The sequence below is a fragment of the Cottoperca gobio genome, chromosome 24, assembly GCF_900634415.1.
Source record: "Cottoperca gobio chromosome 24, fCotGob3.1, whole genome shotgun sequence".
Lineage (NCBI taxonomy): Eukaryota > Metazoa > Chordata > Actinopteri > Perciformes > Bovichtidae > Cottoperca > Cottoperca gobio.
In genome coordinates, this window is record NC_041378.1 from 9455169 (window position 1) to 9477219 (window position 22051).

The following is a 22051-nucleotide window of genomic DNA, read 5'->3' on the forward strand; positions in this document are numbered from 1 at the left end:
AGTAACCCAATCTATTTTTCTTTGTACCAGTACTTCTTCTCATATTGTTTGTTGTTGATGCAGTTTTAGACCAACGTTCAAATTTTCAACCAAGCTAACCTGAGCTAATTTACGATAGCGTTAACATTACCTGGAAATGAGCTAAAGCTAGCTCATTGTAAAGACAGGCTCGCGGTAAGCTCATGTTTTACAGTGCACATGACACCAGAGGGCGTAGTGAAGGAAGGCTTCATTTAGATATTAAGCTGTTGGAGGATGCACGCAAGGTAACGTTATGTGGGCATTTTTAGCTACCTTTTTTTCTGTCGAATTAGAGTTTAAACATGTCGTTGTACTTCAGTGTTGGGCGTTAGCGTTATATGAGATTGCATAAACAGAAATGCCATATTTTAAGAGTACGGGCTCGCGGCTGGATCGAATAAAATAACCATACCATCTCCACCAGGTTGCTATTGTCCTGTAAACGAAGTGGTTAGCTAGCACAGTTAGCGTCAGCTGTGGAAATCTGAACCCTGTTCAGTGTGGCTGTTTGCTAAGACGTGACGGTCGCACATATTGTTTCACATTAGCACAACAGGATATCTGTCTTGTGTTGCTGCTGCACCTCAAGAAGAGGCTGAAATCTGTTCAAGAGGAATTCCCATTAAGCAAGCTGCTACACACTGAAGAATGTAGCTATGTGGGGTAACGTTGCTCCACATTTAGTGTTTCCCCTGTGGTTAGCATTTACCTGTAATATAACTACATGAGGCTACACATGGTTGAACTGCATTGTATTGTTCTTTCGGGTGCAAGCCATGCGTGTAATCGATTGTTTCGCTTTCGCATCAATCCTGTTGTAACAGCTAGCTGTTAGTTTAGCCATGGCGGTCTGCGTGTTTACGTCAACTGGATTCCCAAACTGATGCCGAGAAACTGTTTTTGACTAATCATAATTGCATAATAAAAACGCATGTTTACTGAGGCAAAATTAACCAGTAGCAGATGTGGCTTCCCCCTGCAGCAGAGTGATGCATTTTCCATCCTGTCTGTTGGTCAGCCATTGTCAGCTGAGTGGCCTGACATGCTTATTATAGGATGCTTTCATCGCCCTCCACTTAGGCTGATGAGGATTCACCATCATTGGGCTTTTATATTGTAGTGAGTGTTGTTGAGTGAGGAGGCGCCCTGCTAACCCCCCCCCCCCCGTTTATTTTACTCTGCAGGACAAGAAAGAAGTGTGAGAGGTGATCTTCCCAAATCCGCTGGTCTGGACACACTGAGTGGGTGTGGGTGTGTAAGGGTGGATGTTTGTATGGATGCTCTTGACTGCATGCAGATTTAGCACCCTGGCCTGATGGAAAAGAGAGACAGGAAGCCGGGATATTTTGCCAGGTAAGAGACTCTTTGTGAGAGTTTTATTTTATTTTTATTTTTTTGTGAATTTTATTTGCATTTAATGTAGCTATTTTTCATGAGCTCCAACATTCAGCATGATTCTTGTGCTTATGACTAATTACTTTAATTTTAAGGTGTTTTTATTTCATGCATTGGTGATTTTCTTTCTTTTTATTTAAATGTTTTTAATGTTTAGACAATTTTGTTCAAGAATCACAAATTTGCCACAGAGGGCTTTACAATCCTTACAACATATATCCATAAACCTGCGATTAGAATAAAAGATAAACTACCACAGGAGAAAAAAGGTTAATATGAAAAATCCGAATGATAACATTTGGTAGTAAATATATGTGCAGAATTAGTATCAGCGAACAACGTTCAAGTGCAAGACATAATATTGACAAAATTGACTTTTTCTTTTTTTGTGTTACAGAGCAATTATAGTGTCCGGTTTCTTTACCCAAACTCATATTATAATATATATATCTGTGGTTGTGTTATTTATTTCTATCTATGTCACTCAGCCCAGGAATCACATGCTGGAGTGTAAAGTCCAAACTCTTTTTTATAAACAAGTTCTACTGAGTGCATTGCTTGTTGGAAGTGACGCTGTGGCTTTTCCTCTGTGCTGCCCGGTCGTTTGTACCTTGACCATCTGCTGTAAAGGTTTATTTATACATCATTTATTCTCACCTTTTTTTAGTCATGTGTCGGCCATGTTGAGTCACCTGTCTCTGAGCGACACCCAGCCGATACAGCCTCATGTAATCCGAGTCATGCGTCAGTTTCTTGCTCTAGGGCTGATGTCTGCTGTAAAATTGGATTTTGGCAGCATTGTGAAACATGATAGCAAGAAGTGTGTGGAAAGAGGATCGTCACGGCTATGGTGCATGGACTGACAAGCAATCGACTGGTTATGGACAAAGATCAGATCTTTTCTTTCTGACGTCCACACAGATAAGATGTAACTGCATGATCGACTAATTAATGACTGCCGGCAGGTGTTTATTTTACAGAGCTGAATCAACAATATAAGTGGATGAACGTGAATAGGTGGTGTACTACTGTGTCTAAAAAGCCTTAACCCACATCTCAAAAGTTCTCGTTCTGCTTAATTTATCCCATCTGTGGGCAGGTTCTCAAAAACAGTATGTCACAGCGTGAGATGGACAACAACAAACAACAGACAAACAATTGCTGATACGTAATGAAGGCTTCGACGTAGAACAGTCAAAATAAAAGTGTGCCGGATAAACCGGATAAATACGTTTATTTATAGATGAGCAGAAGTCGACTGGTTAATGTCGGCTTGTGATAAATGATGAGAGATAATGCAGTGTAGCCTAAAGGGCTTTATTCTTTCTTATTACGTCTCAGGTTACCTGCTCAGGCGATGTTGACAGCCTGGTACAAACCTGCAATATGTCTCGTGCCTCATTGATTTGATTGTCTTATGTCGGAAATATTACTTATTATTTTGTAGTGGCATCGCATTTCAGTCGCTGTCTAATTATTAGGTAAGCAGTGCATTCGATCGTAATGGGGTTGCAGGCTTTAAGCTGAGTCAGAGGTGGTGTGCGTACCTGTGGCATGGAGCAACAAAAACAAAAATGAAAAGATGCACGATGAGTACATCAGACTCATGCAGACCTCTACTACTGTAAAGACAAATAGCCATATTGTGCTTGCGTGGACATAAAGTGAACATTACAGGAAGGAAAATCAGCCTTATCTCCCAACACAGGCCTCACAGCTGCTGCGAGTTGAACCATATGCTGCCTCGCTTCCTGACGAATGGAGGAAAGGTCAATGTGGACCATACACATGACAATAACAAGTATAATTAACCCATCGTAGACTTTATGGTGTTTTATTGTTTTGCGACAGTGAAATCCTTAACGTGCAATCAGATAATTTTTTTGACACTGAACAGAAAAAAATACTCTTATGTCAAAGTGGGAGGTATATCAACAAACTGATCTAAATCCAGTAGAAATACAAATAAAATAAATAAATGCAAGTATTCACTCCCTTGATGTGACGATATGTTTCTAGAAATCACAACATAAATTCAATTTAAATCATTTGAAGTGCTTTTTGGTTAAATATCTGGAAGATTCAAATGCTGGTATTTCAATTTCCTGGACAAACTACATTTTGAATATTCCAAATAACTGGAGCAAGGCACTGAATGTGCAGCAAGTACAATAAGATCAGGCGTGCAAAATGGCTGTAAATGCGCACGGAGCAGGCACTAGTGCACAAACACTAGTGATTGAGGCTCATTGCAACTCTGAAGGAGCTCCATGGCTGAGATGGAGAGACACTCACAAGAAGTAGAGGTTGTCTTGGTGATTTCACTCGTCACAGCTTAATGGCTGTTGAGAAAACTCACAACATCCTGCGTAACGTTTTTGTGAGGGGGGGGGGGGTCAAACGAGTGCTGCAATACAGAAATGTCATGAAGGAAAACATAAGAGTGTCTGTTAGAGAATTGCAAATCATTTTCCAGAACAATAACAGCAAACATAAAGTCAAAGTAAAACAGGACTTTGCCTGAAAACTACAAAATTAATGTTGTGGAGTCCGAATGTATTGTTTCTTGTTTTTGTAATCCATACTAGCAACAGCTACTGTACTCTTCCTGGGGTCCATTTTCAAATAAAATAAAGTTACAACCTCAACATTCCATCCAATAATAAGATTATATCAAAGCTACACATATCTGAAACATGAAAACAAATAGAACAATTTATATCGCTTGTCGGGTAAAAGAAAATAATAATAATCTCGGATCATGTAAACATCCATATTGCAAAAACAAAGGATTATTGCTGCCATACAGTATGTGCCTATGGCCTTGAGGGGTGTGATTTATGTATGTAATTAGTTATTTTGGGTGTATTGTTTGTTTTTAAGTGGTTTTAGTGTTTCACGTGTTACGTACAGTGTTGTGCTTTCTCTGTCATCACGCTGATACACTGGTTACAAACTGGAAGTTAGAGGGGAGAGAAGAAGGAGGAAATCTTAAAATGAAGGCTCGATGCTCTGCGAAATGCCCCAGAGTGAAACAGACGGTGCGTCTGCAGATTTTTGAGTTCACTACCAGATGTGTGCATCGTCTGAGACATGAGGCTAGAGGAGAGGCCTGAACTGTGTCTGTCTGCAGCCTTATCGACCCACTCGTGCCTTTCCATTAAGGCACTTGAAACGCTTCTCTTTATTTTTCCTTTTTTTGCAGGGCAACACTGCCCCCATCACTCAAAGCTTTTGATAAATCCATTTGGTCTTATCTTTTCTTAACATACTCATATCCACACTTAAGGCTTCAGCAGGGCTCATAGAGTGTTGCACTATCCTTAAGTGCACCACTAACTCGTGGTTCCACTGCACTGCAGTTTCCCCCCCTCATTGAACCTCAAAAGGGTCTGGAGATGTCATTACATCATTGCCTCACCTATCAAGGATTGAACGGGGGGAAAGACAAGAGAGGAAATTACAGCTGACTCAGCAAAGTTAAGAGAGAAAAGTTAAAGCTCAATCCAATAACTTTGAACACAAAGTCACCACCTGGACAGAATGTCTGATTGCGCACAACGGAAAGCTTTGATGACACTGGACAACTTTAAGAGCGCAGACCTCCGCCAAGGACATGCCCTATATCATAATGTTAACGAAAGTCATAAATAACTTGTGTATCCGCCCCATGATTTGGAACCACTCCAAAATGTAATGGGTTCTGCCGCACCCTTCCAAAAAGTGTCATGAAAATAAGGCCAGTAGTTTTTTCCATAATCCTGCTGACCAAACAAACTGAAAACATAACCTCTTTGGCGAAGGTAACAAACCACTCTGTGCTGCGTCCGGGCGTCAACTGCAACATGTTATAACATGGTTATAGCACTTTATACTTATAGTAATAAGCACCTATAAACCTAAATATTCATAATGCTTTATAACAAGAATCATAACATGTTATAAAGCATTTTATAATGACTTATAAGGTTAAATATCTAAATATTTTCACAATTGTTGTCTATAATGCATTATAAACATACTTATAATGCATTATATGGCATCATTTATTACAATTATGAGAATTATAATACACTTTGATCCTTGACTAGCAATTATGATCCTTGACATGAGTCATTAAAACATTCTTTCTAATGTGAATATTGTTATAAAGCATTCTGAATATTTACGAGGGCGTTTTTTTAGCAGATTATAACATATTAAAAGTGTGTTTATAATGCATTGTAGACATGGGTGTCATAGAAAATGTTACCAAAATTACAAGTTGATATTTTATTATGAAAAGGTCATCAACTAAAGCATTAAAATGGTTAAATTACTGTAATGTTCACGCATGGTCATACATACTGTATATCAGGGGTGGGGAACCTCCGACCTCCGGTCCGTATACGGCCCGTGAGACCATTTGATCCGGCCCTCGAGGTAATTCATAAACACATGCAAAAAAATCCACTCAAACAAATTATAATAATCTAGACAGCAATAAAATAAAACGGTTGACTGACTGTTTTTCCTGGCCAAGGTCGGGGTCCTTGAACACAACACGAGCGGAACGTGCCATCACGTGGTCACGTCATGTCAAAACACATACATTTTAAACGAGACTGTCGTTGACATCAGTGAACACAGCGTGGCGAGTGTAAAACAGAGAAAGGTGGATGCAGAATGTCGCACTTTCCAGGAGAAATGGACGAACGATTATTTGTTTGTGGAAGTAAAAGGCCAGTGTGTCTAGTTTGTGCGGACGCACTTGCGGTGATGAAAAATAATCTTGAGCGTCAATACAGCACGAAACATGCCGATCTGCACGAGCTGAAAGGACGAGTGCGTTTGGATAAAGTTAACGCTCTTCGGTGGAGTTTGGCCCAACAAGCAGCTCTCTGCAGAGCGGAACAAACATGGAGAGATAGAGAGGTAGACCACCACACCAAGAACAGACTGTTCCACCACTGCTGTGCAATTATCACTGTCATGTGCAATACTCACTTTATTTTCTAATGAAATTAATGGACTGCGTCTTAAAAACAATGTGCAGAGGTTATGAGTTCAATAATTAGTATGGCCCTCGAAGGATGTTGTAAAAAATGAAATGGCCCTTGATAGGAAAAAGGTTCCCCCCCCCTGCTGTATATTGATCCCAAATAGAAAGAAAGTTCATATCGTAAATGATAACAAATGTGATCAAATGGCCGTCTACACTTGTGTGCATTCTTTATTTTTACTTATAATAAACATCTATGTCCATCTCCTCTGTCCTCCCCATCAGGCTGAAGAGGCGCAGACAGCTCAAGCAGAGCCAATCGGAGAAGACTGTGACCGAGCAGAACCCCGCCATCATTTCCTGTCCAGACATCCCAAATGACGGCGACCCCACCAAGAAGACAGACCTACAGAGAATAACATCAAAGCCGCCTGCGGGCTCGGGTAAGACCTGCATCACCCGCTCTGCTTGGAATACTTCTGGTACTATTTGTTAGTGTAGAGAAACCACGGCGGAGAAAGACTTAAATTTCCCTTCTCAGTATGAATAGACAGATCAGCTCTTCGTCATCTAGTGAAGCCTTTTACAGAGAAACCCTCTGTTCTTACTACCCTGTAAAACTAATGACACTATCTCTGATGTGCAACATATAGGATCATCTGTGTTGGGAACAACCTCAGCAGTTTTAAACGGGAAGTTGCATAACCTCTTATCCTACACTGTTTTACAGTTGATGATGATGACATAATAGGTCATAACCTGCAATGCCTCATAGCATAGTACCAGTGTGTGTGTGTGTGTGTGTGTGTGTGTGTGTGTGTGTGTGTGTGTGTGTGTGTGTGTGTGTGTGTGTGTGTGTGTGTGTGTGTGTGTGTGTGTGTGTGTGTGTGTGTGTGTGTGTGTGTGTGTGTGTGTGTGTGTGTGTGTGTGTGTGTGTGTGTGTGTGTGTGTGTGTGATATTTAGGAGTCATCTCTAGTGGGGTTTTTACTGTTTATAGTAGAAACTTAGAACCTAAACAGAATGAGACCATATTAATCGCTTAAAGGAATAATTGTGGGGGGGGTTTTCCCCCCATTTGAGATTGTTGTCTATATAATTGTCCGAGTCTGTGAAATCCTTTTCTCATTATCTGTTTTTCTTCTAGATGATGGCTGTAAAAGTGTTAAGGCAAAGAGGGAGAAGAAGAGGCCACCAGGGACGGTGGACTTCACTGTGAGTAAACTAGTAAAAGCACATTAAAATAACATGTTGATAAAACCCCCATAAAGTCTTAATTCTGATGCATAGTCACTTACATCATCTCTTTGTAAAATGCAGTTCATGCTTGACAGTACTCGTGCGTAACTAAATTCCTTTTTTAAATTCAAAAACTGTACATCTACAGTACATTTCCATTTGCTCAAACCTCACGTCATCTGTTTACAAACTACATATATCCCCAGTGACTTATTAGCAGGAAGGATATAGTTTGCATCATGTAGTATTTTACCGATTCGTGTTTTTTTTTTAATGAGTTAATCTCTCGTCACAGGTGGGACCGGATGATTCCCTCAACAGCATCGCTCTCAAGTTCAACATCACCCCGAACAAACTGGTCCAGCTGAACAAACTCTTTACTCGAAGCGTTTACCCCGGTCAGGTGAGAACCTCGGTGGTAACACAGACTGCTGCTTTATTATTCCTGCGCCTGGCTCACCATCTGCTGTCCATCATCATCATTACAGAAGCTGTTCGTCCCCGATGTGAGCCAGTCAGAAGCCGACCCGAAGTCTCAGAGTTCCTCGGATCTCTCGTTCACAAATGGCTTATCAGAGAAAGCGTCACATGTAAGTGAAGTGATTCATTATGTTGCTTTGAGTACATGGCATTGTAGAGTTTACGGAAGCCAAAAATAAACACACCACAAAAGAAATACAATTTAAAAAAATCATTAAAGAGGCAAAATTTAAAGAAGCTAAAATAAAACGAGACGTGTATAAAATATAAGAATAAAAGTTACAGTGCAGGGTAAGAAATTAATAATAATTAGAATTTAATAAAAGGCAGAGGCAAACAGAAAAGTCTTCAGCCTTGATTTAAAACAGCTGAGAGTTGCAGCAGACCTGCAGGTGTCCCGAGAGTTTGTTCCAGGTATGTGATGCAAACTGAACGCTGCTTCTCCAGGTTTAGTTTTGATTCTGGGGACAATCGAAGGTCATTTAATCCACCAGTCAAGTGAAAAAGTTACTTTCGGACACTTTTGAAAAATGTAAATCTGAATCCGTAAAGGTCAAAGGTTGATGAGAGCTGAAACTACACTGTGATTATTCTCTTCAAAGCATGCTATACTAAACACAAGCCCAACATTCAGGTCTCTGATGTGTCCTTTTAACTTCCTTCAGGACGGCATTTCAAACGGCAAGTCAGCAAAGACCCTCCGGCGGGAGCTCTCCCCAAACTCAGAGGATGAGAGCCCTGCAACGGTTAAATTCATCAAGATGAGCTGCAAATATTTCACTGATGGCATGGTAAGAAGCCTAGAAAATGAATGCTGAAACACTTTTTCTGATATTTTATATACAAAAAAACCTTTTTAAAGATCCATTCGCGGGTACCTCTCTTGTGTCGTCGCCCCTCTCAGCATTGCTTTCTCTCTCCGTTTGTTCTTTGTTGCAGGGAGTGGTGGGGGGCGTGCTGATTGTGACGCCCAACAACATCATGTTTGACCCCCACAAGTCAGACCCCCTGGTGATCGAACACGGCTGCGAGGAGTACGGCCTGATCTGCCCCATGCAGGAGGTCGTCTCCGTGGCGCTGTATGACGACGTGTCACGCATGAAGCTCAAAGATGCTCTGCCATCGTAAGAGCTCCGAACCGCCTCGCTTTTCTCATTTCCCTCTTACTGTGAAAGTTCTTCTTCCAGCTCTGATTCCTCCTTTCTGGTTCCTCCTTCCAGTTTCATGTGTTCTTGTTCTTTCCTTGAATAAAACTGTTTGTATGAAGCCCATTCAATTCACAATACCTTTCACGTTTGCCTCTTGTTTTGTTTTGAGTTTAAAACCTCAGATTTAAGTTGTTCTAGTTTTTGTAGTTTTCCCATTAAAAATGTTTTATTTGTTCTTCATTCACCATTTTTAGTTTTGCTTAATTTGCTGTTTTACATCACATGTTCATGTGTGTTATTTAGTTTTGTATCATTCTGGTCATTTATCATTTCTGTTTGGACCTTTTTTTTTTCTTTTTTTTCTTCCTTTTCCCATTTTCATCCTGGTTTGCGGTGCGGTATGGGTGATGCCCCGTGACCCCACAGAGACCTACCCCAGGATTTGTGTCCTGTGTACAGGCCCGGCGAGTGGGAGCAACTGCCGTCAGAGCGAGATCTAAACCCCTTCAGCCGCTACCAGGCTCTGGATCCAAAGCGACCAATCGTCTTGGACGGCATCAAATCAACCCTCTCAGAAACTGGTAACATCATCTTCATCTGAGCAATGAATGAAATCCCTTTGAAATGGTGTAAACTCTGGGATGTGATGTTTTCTTTGATTTCCTCTCTACAACCAGCAACTGCTTTAGGGATGTTTAAAAAGAATAAAATAAAAACATTTTTAATTAATTTAATTTAGCTAATTTAGCTCGGTGAACAAAATATTTTTCGTTGACTCTTGAGCATCCAAATTTGCCTTTGCCGTGAGTTAAAATGTCTTTTTATTTTAGGATTAATTTATTGAAATTAACATGCCAAAACTATACTGGGATTTCTTAGTCTTAGTCTAACTGAGTAACTTTGGTAGAGTAATTGTTTCTGCCATTGTACAAACCAAATAATGAATCAATTAAAAAAACATCTGCAGATTGACTGAAAAGGAAAATGTCATGATAAATAGTTTTAAAAGTTGAAAAACAAACTGCTTTATCTTCTTAATACCAGTGAACACAGAGGGCGAGCAGACGCAGAAGTCTCCGTCAGATGAAGGCTTTACAGAGTTGGAGCCGACTGCAAACGGGAGCACTGAAGAGGCGGAGGGGACATCCTCCAAAACACAGAGCATCGTCAGCAGGGACCGACAGGATCTCGGGCCGAGCTGCCCAGGCCGGGGAGACTTTCAGCACAAGTCGATTCTGGGTCGAACTAAAGCGAGGCTGGATGATGATGAAGAGGATGAGGGCGTAGCTCAGAACCGCTCCATTGAGGATAGAGATTCAACACAATCGTCTTTAGAGACTGAAAAACAGGGCGACTCGCATGATAAACCTACAAACCGAGAGGAAACCAAAGATGTAAAACCTAAAGAGACCGAAGAGCTGCTAAATGGTGCACATGATGAAATAATCGGCGCATCAGGAATCCAAAATGGGAAATTGAGTCTGAAGGAGGCTTCGGAGGTTCGCGGCGACTCAAGACCAGCAGGTGGCGCTGAACTCAGTGAGGAGGAGAGACGGAAGAAAAGCTATGAGGCAGAAGTGAAGTCATGGCTGCTGCAGAGGATGCAGGCTCCAATAGAAGGTAGGAAATATTAATGCAAAAATGTATTCCCACATTATTTAATTTTGGGTTTTATTTATTATTATTTATTTTTTCTTTAATACATTTTTCAATTCTTTTTTTTTTATGATTTTTATTTTTTTATTTTAATGTATTCTTTATATATATATATATATATATATATATATATATACACACACACACACACACACACACACACACACACACACACACACACACACACACACACACACACACACACACAACCACACGCAAGACACAAAAAGTAAAAAATAAGAATAAAAAAAAAAAAAACTAAATAGAAATTTTATTTTATTTTTTTAATTAAGAAAGCGTTAAAAAAAAAAGTACTCCCCTAAAGAAGTGGTCCCCTAAAGCAGTGATCCCCAACCACCGGTCCGTGGGTCATTTGGTACCGGGCCGCACAGAAAGTTTGAACAAAAAAATATTTTATTTATTTATTATTTATTTAAGAGGTTTTATTTTGAAAAATCACCAGATACATCTGTCCTGTGCGTCTATGTCTCGTGACACATGTCAAGACTCTCGTCTCAGTCAAGTACTTTACTTCAAAAAATTAAGCCCACAAGCAACAATGAGTGGAAAACAAACGTCAGAGTAAAGAGACGTAAAGAGCTTTTTTGGAAAAGGGAAAAGACAGAAGAGAGGAGACATTTAAAAGACAACATCAGGAGTCCTACTTAAAATATGTGTCTATCGCTACAGGTGATTCTCATGCGCCGCTCTGCATAATATACAGGCTCGCAAATGAGGCAACGAAGCCTTCGTAACTGCTTCGGCACATGGAGACCAAGCACCTGCCGTTAAAAGACAAGCCCTTGGAGTTTTTTGAAAGAAACAAACATGAACAAGAAGGACATAAACAATTACTGATGGTCACCACATCAACACATGCGACTGCACTGAGAGCGTCATACTTAGTGACTAACCGTGTCGCTAAGAGAAGGAACCTTTTACTATTGGTGAAGAATTTATACCCCTATATTGGACCAGCTCGTTGCAGAGGCCGCCCCCCCCCCCGCGCGCTAATGGGGGCTATGACATAATAAGGCATGTAGCATTAAACTAATCAAACTTTCTTTCTCTATTTTTAAACCCCATTCTCTATAGACATGCTGTTCTCATCAGAGGAGAAGAGTAAAATCCCACCAATGTTCCTGTGCTTCAAGGTGGGAAAGCCAATGAGGAAGTCCTTTGCCACCGGGATGACCTCTAGCCCCGCCCACTCATTTGGGGGTCGGGGTAAACAGCCAGAGTACTGGTTCGCAGTGCCGCAAGAAAGGTGAGACGATGATGGATGATACTCGACCCTTGTCTTAAACTACAATGTGTGTAAGCTAGCAGTGTGCTAACCAATCTGATATTACTGTGTGCACGCGTGTTTTCCAGGGTGGACCATCTGTATGCATTTTTTGTCCAGTGGTCTCCAGATGTTTACGGGAAGGAAGCTCGAGAGCAAGGCTTTGTTTTGGTGGAGAAAGATGAGCTGGACATGATCGACAACTTCTTCAGTGACCCTGCATCTTGCAGCTGGGAGGTAAGATCAGTAGAAAAGGAGGCAACACACTTGTTTTCCTGTATTTCCATCACAGAATAAACACTTTCATGGTGTGTTTGCTGACCTTTTCTTTTGTTTTCTTTCTTTTTACTTTATTTGGGATCACATTACACCAGCACTTTACACAGTCATCTTTAGTTTGGTACTTTTACAGAAGTTTAGATTTGAACAATGTAGTTATAGAACACAACAGTATGACATGGTGTGTCTTTCATTTGAGATAAATAAAAGAAAGAAAAAGAAAGAAAGAAGGACGTTTTGGGGAAATTTACATGTCCTCTAATTTTATTTTCTTGAAGCCTAATGGAAAAGGTGATTTTATTCTTCCATAAAAAATAAATATAAATAAATGTATACATTATATCATACCAGTCCTCTATAGATGGCGCGTCTGGCTTATGCCATTTCTTTATAATTGCTTTTCTGCAGCTACACTCTAAAAACTAAAAAACAATATTTTTATTTTAATATTTGTAGATTCTGAACATGGAAGCCCAAAAAGGAGTTTTTGTCCCAAATATAGTCACTAATTCTGTATAAATCTCACGCCAAAAAAGCATTTACTTTTGGACAAAAACCTAAATGTGGTGAAACTTCTGAGCAGGTGGGATAAAATATCTTCTAAGACTATTTCCAAATGCTTTCCATGAGGTTACTTAATATCCTCCATAGAAATTCACAATATTTTAGACTTCCTCTGGAATGCAACCGTTTTGGTTCCCTTTCCAAGTTGTGTTTTGTGTAGCTGGTACTTGCTTTGTTAACTTCCTGGAGTCTATATATTCCTAAAAGCCCAGAATCTGCCCAGAAACTCATCAACAATACTGCCATGTTTTTGCACTTTGGCTTTAGACCTTTCACATTTTGAATTGAGCTTCATGTATGACTGATGGCCTGTTTTGCCTTCGTGTCATTTCTCTTTTTAATGTTGACTTTCTTATGTGATTGTTTCCAAGATCATCACCATCGACGAGGCCAAGCGTAGGCAGAGTTTCAGCAGCTGTGACGGAGAGTTGTCAGTAGATGCACTGCCCGTACTCAGTGAGGCCAGTAGTCTGCTGCAGGACACACACATTGAGAAGGTCACTTTTCATTTTAACCCCATAAAATAGTCCAGTTACTGACAAGAAAAGTTTAAGGAAGAAATATGCAACATACTGATCAGTACGCTTCATAATCTGATGACGTGTTCGCCCTGCAGCTTGCCTGTCGCTTGCCGGCCCGTGTGCAGATTTACCCCTGGAGACTGGCCTACAGCACTGTGAAACATGGGACCAGCCTGAAGACTCTGTACAGGAGCCTGGCAGACGTGGACAGTCCTGTGCTGCTGGTCATCAAAGACATGGATAACCAGGTAGATAATTGTACAAAGGAATGTACTGCACGTAAATGACCGAGACGCTTGTTGTGTGTGCGTGTTTGAGAGAGAGGGAGTGACAGAGAGAAGGAAAGAGAAGGTGTTCGCAATGTTTCTGTGGGTTATTAATAACTTACCCGGAGCGCTGCTTCACCCAGAGTAAAACACGCGGCATGTGTCCGGCCCCTAAAAGGTAATGAGTCCGTTGTAATGGCAGTACTTCAAAATTTAACCCAGTGTCCCAGTGCAGGGGCTGGAACTTTATTTTATTAGCTTTAACATTTTCTTCAACACTGTCCAGACATTATTATCCTCAACACTGTCATGACTTGAGTTAGTCACACCTCACCACAGCAACACATTGGGTTTTAGGTTGGTAAGTGTTTGCTCATTATAGCCCTGTGTGTATGCTATTTTCAAACTAACTTTGGTGCACTGCAGTAAAAACATCTACTACATCAGGGTAATTTCCCATCATCCTAAAACTTCCCTTCAGGGTTTTAACTTCTACTTGAAACAGTTCAAGCCTGGTAATTATTTATTTGTTCCAAGTCTTTTCGTCCTTAAACTGAATCTGACTCTTATCACAGATATTTGGGGCTTTCTCGACTCATCCCTTCAAAATGAGCGAACACTGCTACGGCACAGGAGAGACGTTCCTCTACAGCTTCTGTCCTGAGATCAAGGTTTGTGTTAAGTTAGTTGAAGAACTCAGTTTAGGTATGTGGTTTTATTCTTCAAATAGCAATATCAGACGTTGTTTGCTCTCGATTTTCAGGTGTACCGCTGGACGGGGGAGAATTCTTACTTTGTGAAGGGCAATACTGATTCTCTGCAGATGGGAGGAGGAGGGTGAGTAGCAATTACTAGCTTGTTTAAAGCCCGCAGATATATATATCAGCAATCAAAAATTAAAAGGGTTTGCACCAGAGGATTCTCAAATCTTAATTGATTCTAAAACGTTCTAAAATCGTAAGACACAGGAACTTGTGGCAAAAAAAAGCAAACATGGAGGCGGACTGTCATCGTCTGATGGTTGCACTTAAATGTGTGCTATGTTTTGCACCTAAAAACAAAAAGGTTGTTGCCCTTAGTCTTCACTTTCTCAACTTCAATCACCCAAAGGAAATGTAAAATGTTCTGATGCAGGCTTTACAAAAACGTCCAGATTATTTCTCTCCACCATAAAAGACATTAGACCTTGCAGCTAAAGCTACCCTACATAAGCATTAGCGTGGGGCCGGCATTGCTTTCTAACTCCCTGCTCTCTCTCTCTCTCTCTCCTCTGTAGCGGTCAGCTGGGCCTGTGGCTGGACTCTGAGCTGTACAGAGGCACCACCACCAAATGCGCCACCTTCAACAACCAGCCACTCTCCACCCAGCAGGACTTCAACATCCACAGTGTGGAGGTCTGGACCTTCGAGTAGCCTCACCTGCTCCCAGCTACTCCTACATTCACTCTGCTCCAAACCTTCAAACACCCCCAAGTCTTTTACGCGCCACTTGGAGGCAAATCTAGCTACCCCACAATGACACTAAATGTTCTGTGAGAGAGGCTTGTGACTGAAAACAGAGCTCTGTAGCCTGTTTTGAGGTGGGTTTGACCTGCAGGTAGGTTGGCCAGTTCACGTCTGGTTCCTTCCTCCTTCAAAGGTGGAAGTGTGAGAAAACTGTCGTTGCTCTCCGTTCATTGGCTGCCTTAGACATCCGTCAACTCCTCCACCTTTCCCAGCATGCAGACTGCCTTACCACCAAAAGCTCATGAGGAGACAGAGAAGAGGAAGGATGATGTTACTATTGAGGTTACCCTGAAAATATTTTAAGTGTGTATGAAAGAACAAGGTATCAAATAATGCTGTACTTTAATTTGTGCAGAAATAATGATGTAAATAGTGTCTTTGGGAATGTACAGGATAATGTGCTGAAGATGGATTTTTTTTACAATACAATGAATTTCAAACTTTAAGGGACGTGGAAATTGGCAGGGAGAATTTTTTTGGATCCTCCACCGTTAAATTCATTTCAATACAGGAGGAAATGTTTCAAATGTTTACAATGGAAGTGTCGCACCTCCTCTGATGGCCATCTTGTTCTCTTATTGTTTTCATTTAAGATGTATGTTTCATGGCATTTCCTACATACATATAATGTTTAATTTCCCTGTACAATCCTAAATAAAGCCAGGTTTGAAATGACCAAATATGTTCTATTTTAATTTAAAATGAGTTGTGAACTTATTTTATAAAATACTTTAGATTTCTTTATTTTTACATTTTATTTTGTATTACATTCTTTTTGTTTTTTATGGTTGTACTTTTATAGAAAGTGTTAAATGGTTCTGTTTGTGATTGGACCAAACAAGCACTAGAAATGACTGTTTGTCAATATTTAATTCATATCTCACGTCGACTGATTTTATCCCTTTTCATGTGTGGTCATTGTTGTTCAGAGAGCCCGTAGAAGTTTGCACTTTGCACAACAGATTAATTGACAGTCAATGCTGTGTTGTGGCCCTGTGTAATTACACATTTGTTCCATGTAAAAATTGTTACTGAATACTATTTGATCACCACAAGAGGCATGATTCCTGTCCAACCACAGGTCAGCCTCCGCTTTACTTAAAAATGGAAAAGTCTGTTTTTGCACTCTGGTATGCCACTAATTAAAAATTCCGATCTACTAACACGTAAAATAAATGTTCATTTATATCTTGTGTGTCTGACACAGGCTTGTAGTGCATGAATATGCGATACTGCAAATGTCTGACACCACTGTTATGATATCTGCCATACTATTCACTAATGCCAGTTATCGCTTCATGTGAAAATGAGCTTTGTTGTCTTGTGTTGTAACTGTGAATGTTCCCTGAGTATTATTTCTTGTGAATCCAAAATTGCTGTGATATGACTAAGGATCTATTTATTGTGATGTTATAGCAAATGCATTTAAACCTAAATAAATGTTATATATACATATATAATAATGGGTTGTGTTTGTCTCATGTTTTCAAATATTTCAGAATGTCCAGAATATATTAATACAACGGATTTTATTCTACACTACCAGTCACCTACTGGTGTCGTGTTGTAATCATTGAAGGACTGTGGAAAGAAGATATCTTATTGTAAACTACAGCGCCTGATGTAGCTAATATGAGGAACTTCCTCCAAGGAAGTCATCGCCCCGCAAAGGTCCCAAATTAAGAAGATGAAACACTGTAGATTAAAAACCGTCTCAATTTTAGTTCTGAATCATTATTTCGAAAGAACAAACAAATTATGCTCTGAAGATAATTAAAGAGGTTTTAATTTGTTAGACCTTTTAATATATGTCTACATTGAACACAATTGTATTTTTCCTGATTCTATGTCAAGAAGTGCTTGTCGTTAAGAGGGGCTTTTTAGTTAACTGACCCTATGCCATTTTATGTTACAATTCATTACATTACATTTATTCCTCTATAATTCCCTTTTAAATATTGTTTATTTAGGCTTAAAAAGACAATAAACTTTGCCAATTATTGTGTGCATACACTGTTTTGAGGATTTAGGAAAATAGATTAATATCTCTTAGCAAACATAGACGATCTTCGGCACGGTTGCAACACATCTGAGATGTTATTCGGCAGCGAGTTGAGCAGAAACAACGGAGACATTCAAGAAAATATCAGAAATATGGCGACAAACTATTCCGATTCAAGTTCACTGACTGATCAAACTTGTGTTTTCTGTTTGATAGCTAACGATCAAGACAAAGAAACGGAAGTTATCAAAAAGGTAAGATCACTTTAAACAGTGGCTCAACTGCAGTTGAAGCTCACCTTTACTTTATATTTACATTTAGGAAGTCGTGTAACCAGGAAAGAGCAGCAACATAAAATCTTATCATAAAATCCATTTATTTTACTGTATACATGTATAATACAATGTTTAAGGTTGAACGTCTGTGCATTATAGAGCGGGGATAAATATGTGGTAGGTTGAAAATGCATTATCCCATTCAAACATTTGCTAAGAAGACATTTCTCCATATTCACCAATATAAAACCATTATATTAATAATAAATAATAATTATATATATATATATATATATATATATATATATAGCACTTTTCAAAACAAAGATACAAAGTGCTTAAAATAGACAGACAAACATTTATAAAAACTATTTAAAACAGTTTAAAAGTAAAATAAAACAAATTAAAATAATCAATAAAATAAAAGAGAATGCCTTTACATATAAATGCGTTTTAAGAGGTGACTTCACAGATAAAAGTGAAAATTCAGGCCACAAACCCCGCGTAAACACTTGTGTTGGCCCATAATAATACATACGATATTATTATCAATTAATGCTGCATTCACTGGCCTGTAGGTTAACGTGCATGTTCCATCTCTATATTTCCATCCACTCCAACAGAACAAGGAGCTGGTGTGTTTTAGAGACATTGACCCTGCTGCTCCTCATCATTACCTGGTTGTACCCATACAGCACATAGAAAGCTGCTGCTCACTGCACACGGGACACCTCGGCCTCGGTAAGTCACACTGATCACTACAAACTAATAAAAGCACTGCAAATACCACTGAACCACTATTTCTACTGAGCTGCTACTGTGGCTGCTACTACTGTTTGTAACACTACTACAGTTCTTCCTAGAACACTGCTACATTTACAATAGCGCTCCAATGATCTAGTCAGGTCTTTACAAAGAAATAACTAAAGTCTTGTATTCAACAGTTGAGAGGATGGCTGAAATGGGGAAAGCTGTACTACAAGACCAAGGGATCACTAATATGAAGGACATACAGTAGGTGAAGACAGGTAGTGTGTGTGTGTGTGTGTGTGTGTGTGTGTGTGTGTGTGTGTGTGTGTGTGTGTGTGTGTGTGTGTGTGTGTGTGTGTGACCTTAAATGAACACAGAGTTTAATGGAATAAGATCAATATTACGTATCTGTACGTTAAGCATAAAGCTACAGATCACAGACAGTTAGCATAGCACAAAGAGTAGAAATAGCGAGGACATGGCTCGCCTGGCGTATAAAGTGCAAAATCAATAGTCCAGCATCTAAACCTCATAAAACATAAAAATTGTTGTTTTCACACTTTGATTTTCATTAGGATTAAACATACAAAACTCTAATGTTATTAGTGAGCTCTAGAGGTGCCAGTAGGTGGATTTAGTTGCCGTTGGATAGAGTCTGGCTAGCTTTGTTTCCAGTCTTTATGCTAAGCTAAGCTAACTGGCTGTAGCTTCACATTTACCTTACAAACATTAGAGTCGTATCAATCAATCAAAGTGTATTTCACAAAAACATTTTTGCGTAAAAGTAATGAAAAAAGTAGAATTGTTTGAAATGATGCACCTTTAAGCTCATCACTAACTATATGGTTGTAGCTTGAAAATGAAAAGAGAGGTGGGAATACTCACTCTAAAACTGTATTTGACCTGCTTGTCTGTGTGCTGATCATTACATTGATGTGTTTTCCTCCACAGACTGGGCTTCCACCAACCTCCCTACACTTCAGTCAATCACCTCCACCTCCATGTGCTCGCCCCCACCAGCCAAATCTACAAGCACATGATGTATAAATTCATTCCAGGGACATACAGGTTTGTTATGGTGAGTGTCGAGGAGTAGAAATCCCCTCTGCCACTTTTCTTACTCCTGTTTATCATCGTGATCTAGAAATGTGAACTTGATATACTTGTTCTTTTGTTTCATTCAGAAATATTAATCAGATAAAGTTAATCTTTCTCCTTTTATCTGGACCATTTGTATGCACTTTCGTTGCCCTATCTAAATTAAAGTTTTTCACTTTACAGGTAAAATATCTTCAGTAAACATCTAAAGGATAATGAGCGAGAGCAATATAAACTGTCAAGAACAATATCTGGAAACAAGGAAACGAGGAAGTAGATTAATCAATTTGTTTTGAAATGAAAGCCATAGCATTGAGATGTCACAACATTTGTATACACTGGTTGTTGCAGGCTCTGTGTGTATACATGTTGATTGACAAAGTGTGAAATTAATTATATATATTATATTATTAAAGAAAGGTTTCTATCTTGTACAGCAGCCTAAATGCCACTGCATCACGTTTTCTTAACTTTAAGGCCACCCTAGATATCACTGTTTTCTCTATTGGTAAGGCACCCTAGAGGGCACTTTTGCTGCAGTCAACGTGCTTGGGCAAGATACTGAACCCCAAAGTGCTCGGATGGCATGGCCAACTGTGTGTGAGTCCATTTACCATTAATAACCATGTACCGAGAATCAGGTGAGGTTCCTGCGAAGAGCCCAAAGAATATTAAATGACAATACTGAACCTGATCACAGCCTGTTCACTCTACTGCTGTCTGGCAAGTGATACAGAAGTATCTGCTGCCATACCACCACGTGCCATGTATAATATATACAGAGGAGCTTCTTTCCTGAGGCTTTGACTCATCAACTCATCCTTTGTACACCACTATAAAAAAATTGTTTTTGTGTTGTATACATATTTATTTGGTAGCATAAATGGACTACAACTTGCATTTCATTGTGTATCCCTGTGTTGAATGACAATAAATTAACTTTTAACCGTGAATGTCCGATAGGTGATCGCACTTAAAGGCACAGAAACGATCCAACGCAACAAAATTAAATGAAAATAAGAAATACAGGGAAATGGCCTGGTCTCTGCAGATACAGACACTTCTACTGGGTCGTATGTGTTGATTGAGAGGGATTATTTCTGTAAGAGTGCTTTTAAGTCATTAGACGTAGGAATTTACGCGGTTATTATTATGTTTTCTGTATGAGTGCTTTTAAGTAATTAGAAAAAAGTTCTCCCACAATACTACCAACATATCACTTTTCCCACTTGGGGAGAGCAGATCCTGGATCACTGTTACACCCCTTTCAGAGACTGCTACAAACACCTCCCCGCCCTGCTTTTAGTAAGGCAGATCACTGCTCCATCCTACTGTTGCCTACATACAAGCAGAAACTAAAACAGGAAAAACCGGTTTCCAGGGTCACTTACAACAAGTCAACTTCATTGATGTTTCCGGCTGCTGCGTCCGGAAACATCAATGAACACACAGACAGTCAGTCTTAGGCTACATAGTGCATTAACGATCTTGTTCCAAAAGCCATCGTCCGCACTTACCCAAATCAGAAACCCTGGGTCGGTCTGGAGATTCGTGCTAAACTCAAAGCACTCAACTCGGGGGACCCCAAGGCCTACAAAGCAGCCAGATATGACATCCAGAAGTCCATAAACAAAGCCAAGAAGGACTACAGGATAAACATTCACCTGCATCACATTAACTGAGCTTCATAAAACTGTGATGGAATGTAACTCCTCCACCTCTTGTGTTGATCCCGATACCTACAGCATTAAGGTCCTCCTTCTTGTATACAAAGCCCTAAACGGAACCGCACCAAGTTACACTGCCAACTCTCTAATCAACTATGTGCCCCCAAGAACATTACGATCATCCACTACTGGTTTATTAAATGTTCCCAGAAACATCCAAAAGAAAATTGTGGATGCAGCCTTTTGCAATTATGCACCAAAGCTATGGAACACTTTACCTGCAGACATTAGGGAGGCAAGCTCGCTCAATATCTTCAAAAGTAAACTAAAAACATATCTTTTTACTTTTAATAGTGATATTTTATATGTCTTTACTTTAGCCTTTTAATGGAGAATTATTACTGGTTTAACATTGAATGTGTAAAGGTAACTAGGATACATTTTCAGAGTGTGTATTTTTGAAAAACTTGAGATCAGATAGACTGTGTTACCACGGGAAAAGAAGTTTCTCTGATAAATGTGTTTACATGTTCTTTACACAATTAGTGGAAAAGTGAAAGATTAAAGAATATATTGGAGAAAAACTGGCTTTAATAAAACTTAACAAAGAGGGGTTTGTTAATGAAGCGGGCTTTAACCAAGATTTTGCCAAAATAATCTGGACTCACGGAAATGTCTGTGTTTTATACGTTAAAAGGTCAATAAAGAGGTTGATGCTGTAAACGTAAATAATGTGTAGCAAAGGGAGTAAACCAGTTGAAGGGCCACAGGGGCCCATTGTTGAGCTCATACTTTCAAAATATGGCCCTAATAGTTTAAAACATTTACAAGAATGGTGTGCCAATGTTATTTTATACTATTTTAATTCTGGCTATTTCATTTCTGCTATTTTATACTATTTTAATTCTGCTATTTTTATAA

General features: G+C 39.5%; 2 protein-coding genes across 8 annotated transcripts; both read left to right on the forward strand.

The window, feature by feature from the left end:
* Nucleotides 1–95: 95 nt before the first annotated feature.
* On the forward strand, nucleotides 96–16801 carry ncoa7b (nuclear receptor coactivator 7b). Of its 4 annotated transcripts, none has more exons than XM_029425657.1 (17): nucleotides 96–174; nucleotides 1206–1374; nucleotides 6683–6840; nucleotides 7543–7610; nucleotides 7930–8037; nucleotides 8123–8224; nucleotides 8780–8905; nucleotides 9054–9238; nucleotides 9689–9843; nucleotides 10307–10882; nucleotides 12014–12185; nucleotides 12293–12440; nucleotides 13418–13543; nucleotides 13663–13815; nucleotides 14409–14504; nucleotides 14597–14670; nucleotides 15110–16801. In XM_029425657.1, the coding sequence occupies exons 2-17, from the start codon at nucleotides 1337–1339 to the stop codon at nucleotides 15243–15245; spliced, it is 2421 nt and encodes an 806-aa protein (XP_029281517.1). In that variant the 5' UTR covers nucleotides 96–174; nucleotides 1206–1336; the 3' UTR covers nucleotides 15246–16801. The 4 variants fall into 4 exon arrangements, with proteins under 4 accessions (XP_029281517.1, XP_029281515.1, XP_029281518.1 ...); XM_029425655.1 differs by having other exon boundaries at nucleotides 132–266; XM_029425658.1 differs by having other exon boundaries at nucleotides 132–266; nucleotides 9722–9843.
* A 626-nt stretch (nucleotides 16802–17427) lies between these two features.
* On the forward strand, nucleotides 17428–20416 carry LOC115003602 (histidine triad nucleotide-binding protein 3-like). 4 transcript variants are annotated; one of them, XM_029425460.1, is made up of 5 exons: nucleotides 17428–17594; nucleotides 18239–18356; nucleotides 18560–18629; nucleotides 19317–19443; nucleotides 19647–20416. In XM_029425460.1, exons 1-5 carry the CDS (start codon nucleotides 17433–17435, stop codon nucleotides 19662–19664), a joined length of 495 nt encoding a protein of 164 aa, XP_029281320.1. In that variant the 5' UTR covers nucleotides 17428–17432; the 3' UTR covers nucleotides 19665–20416. The 4 variants fall into 4 exon arrangements, 2 of the variants coding, with proteins under 2 accessions (XP_029281320.1, XP_029281321.1); XM_029425461.1 differs by having other exon boundaries at nucleotides 19317–19433; XR_003831678.1 differs by lacking the exon at nucleotides 19647–20416 and having other exon boundaries at nucleotides 18560–18633; nucleotides 19317–19445.
* The last annotated feature ends 1635 nt before the right edge of the window (nucleotides 20417–22051 follow it).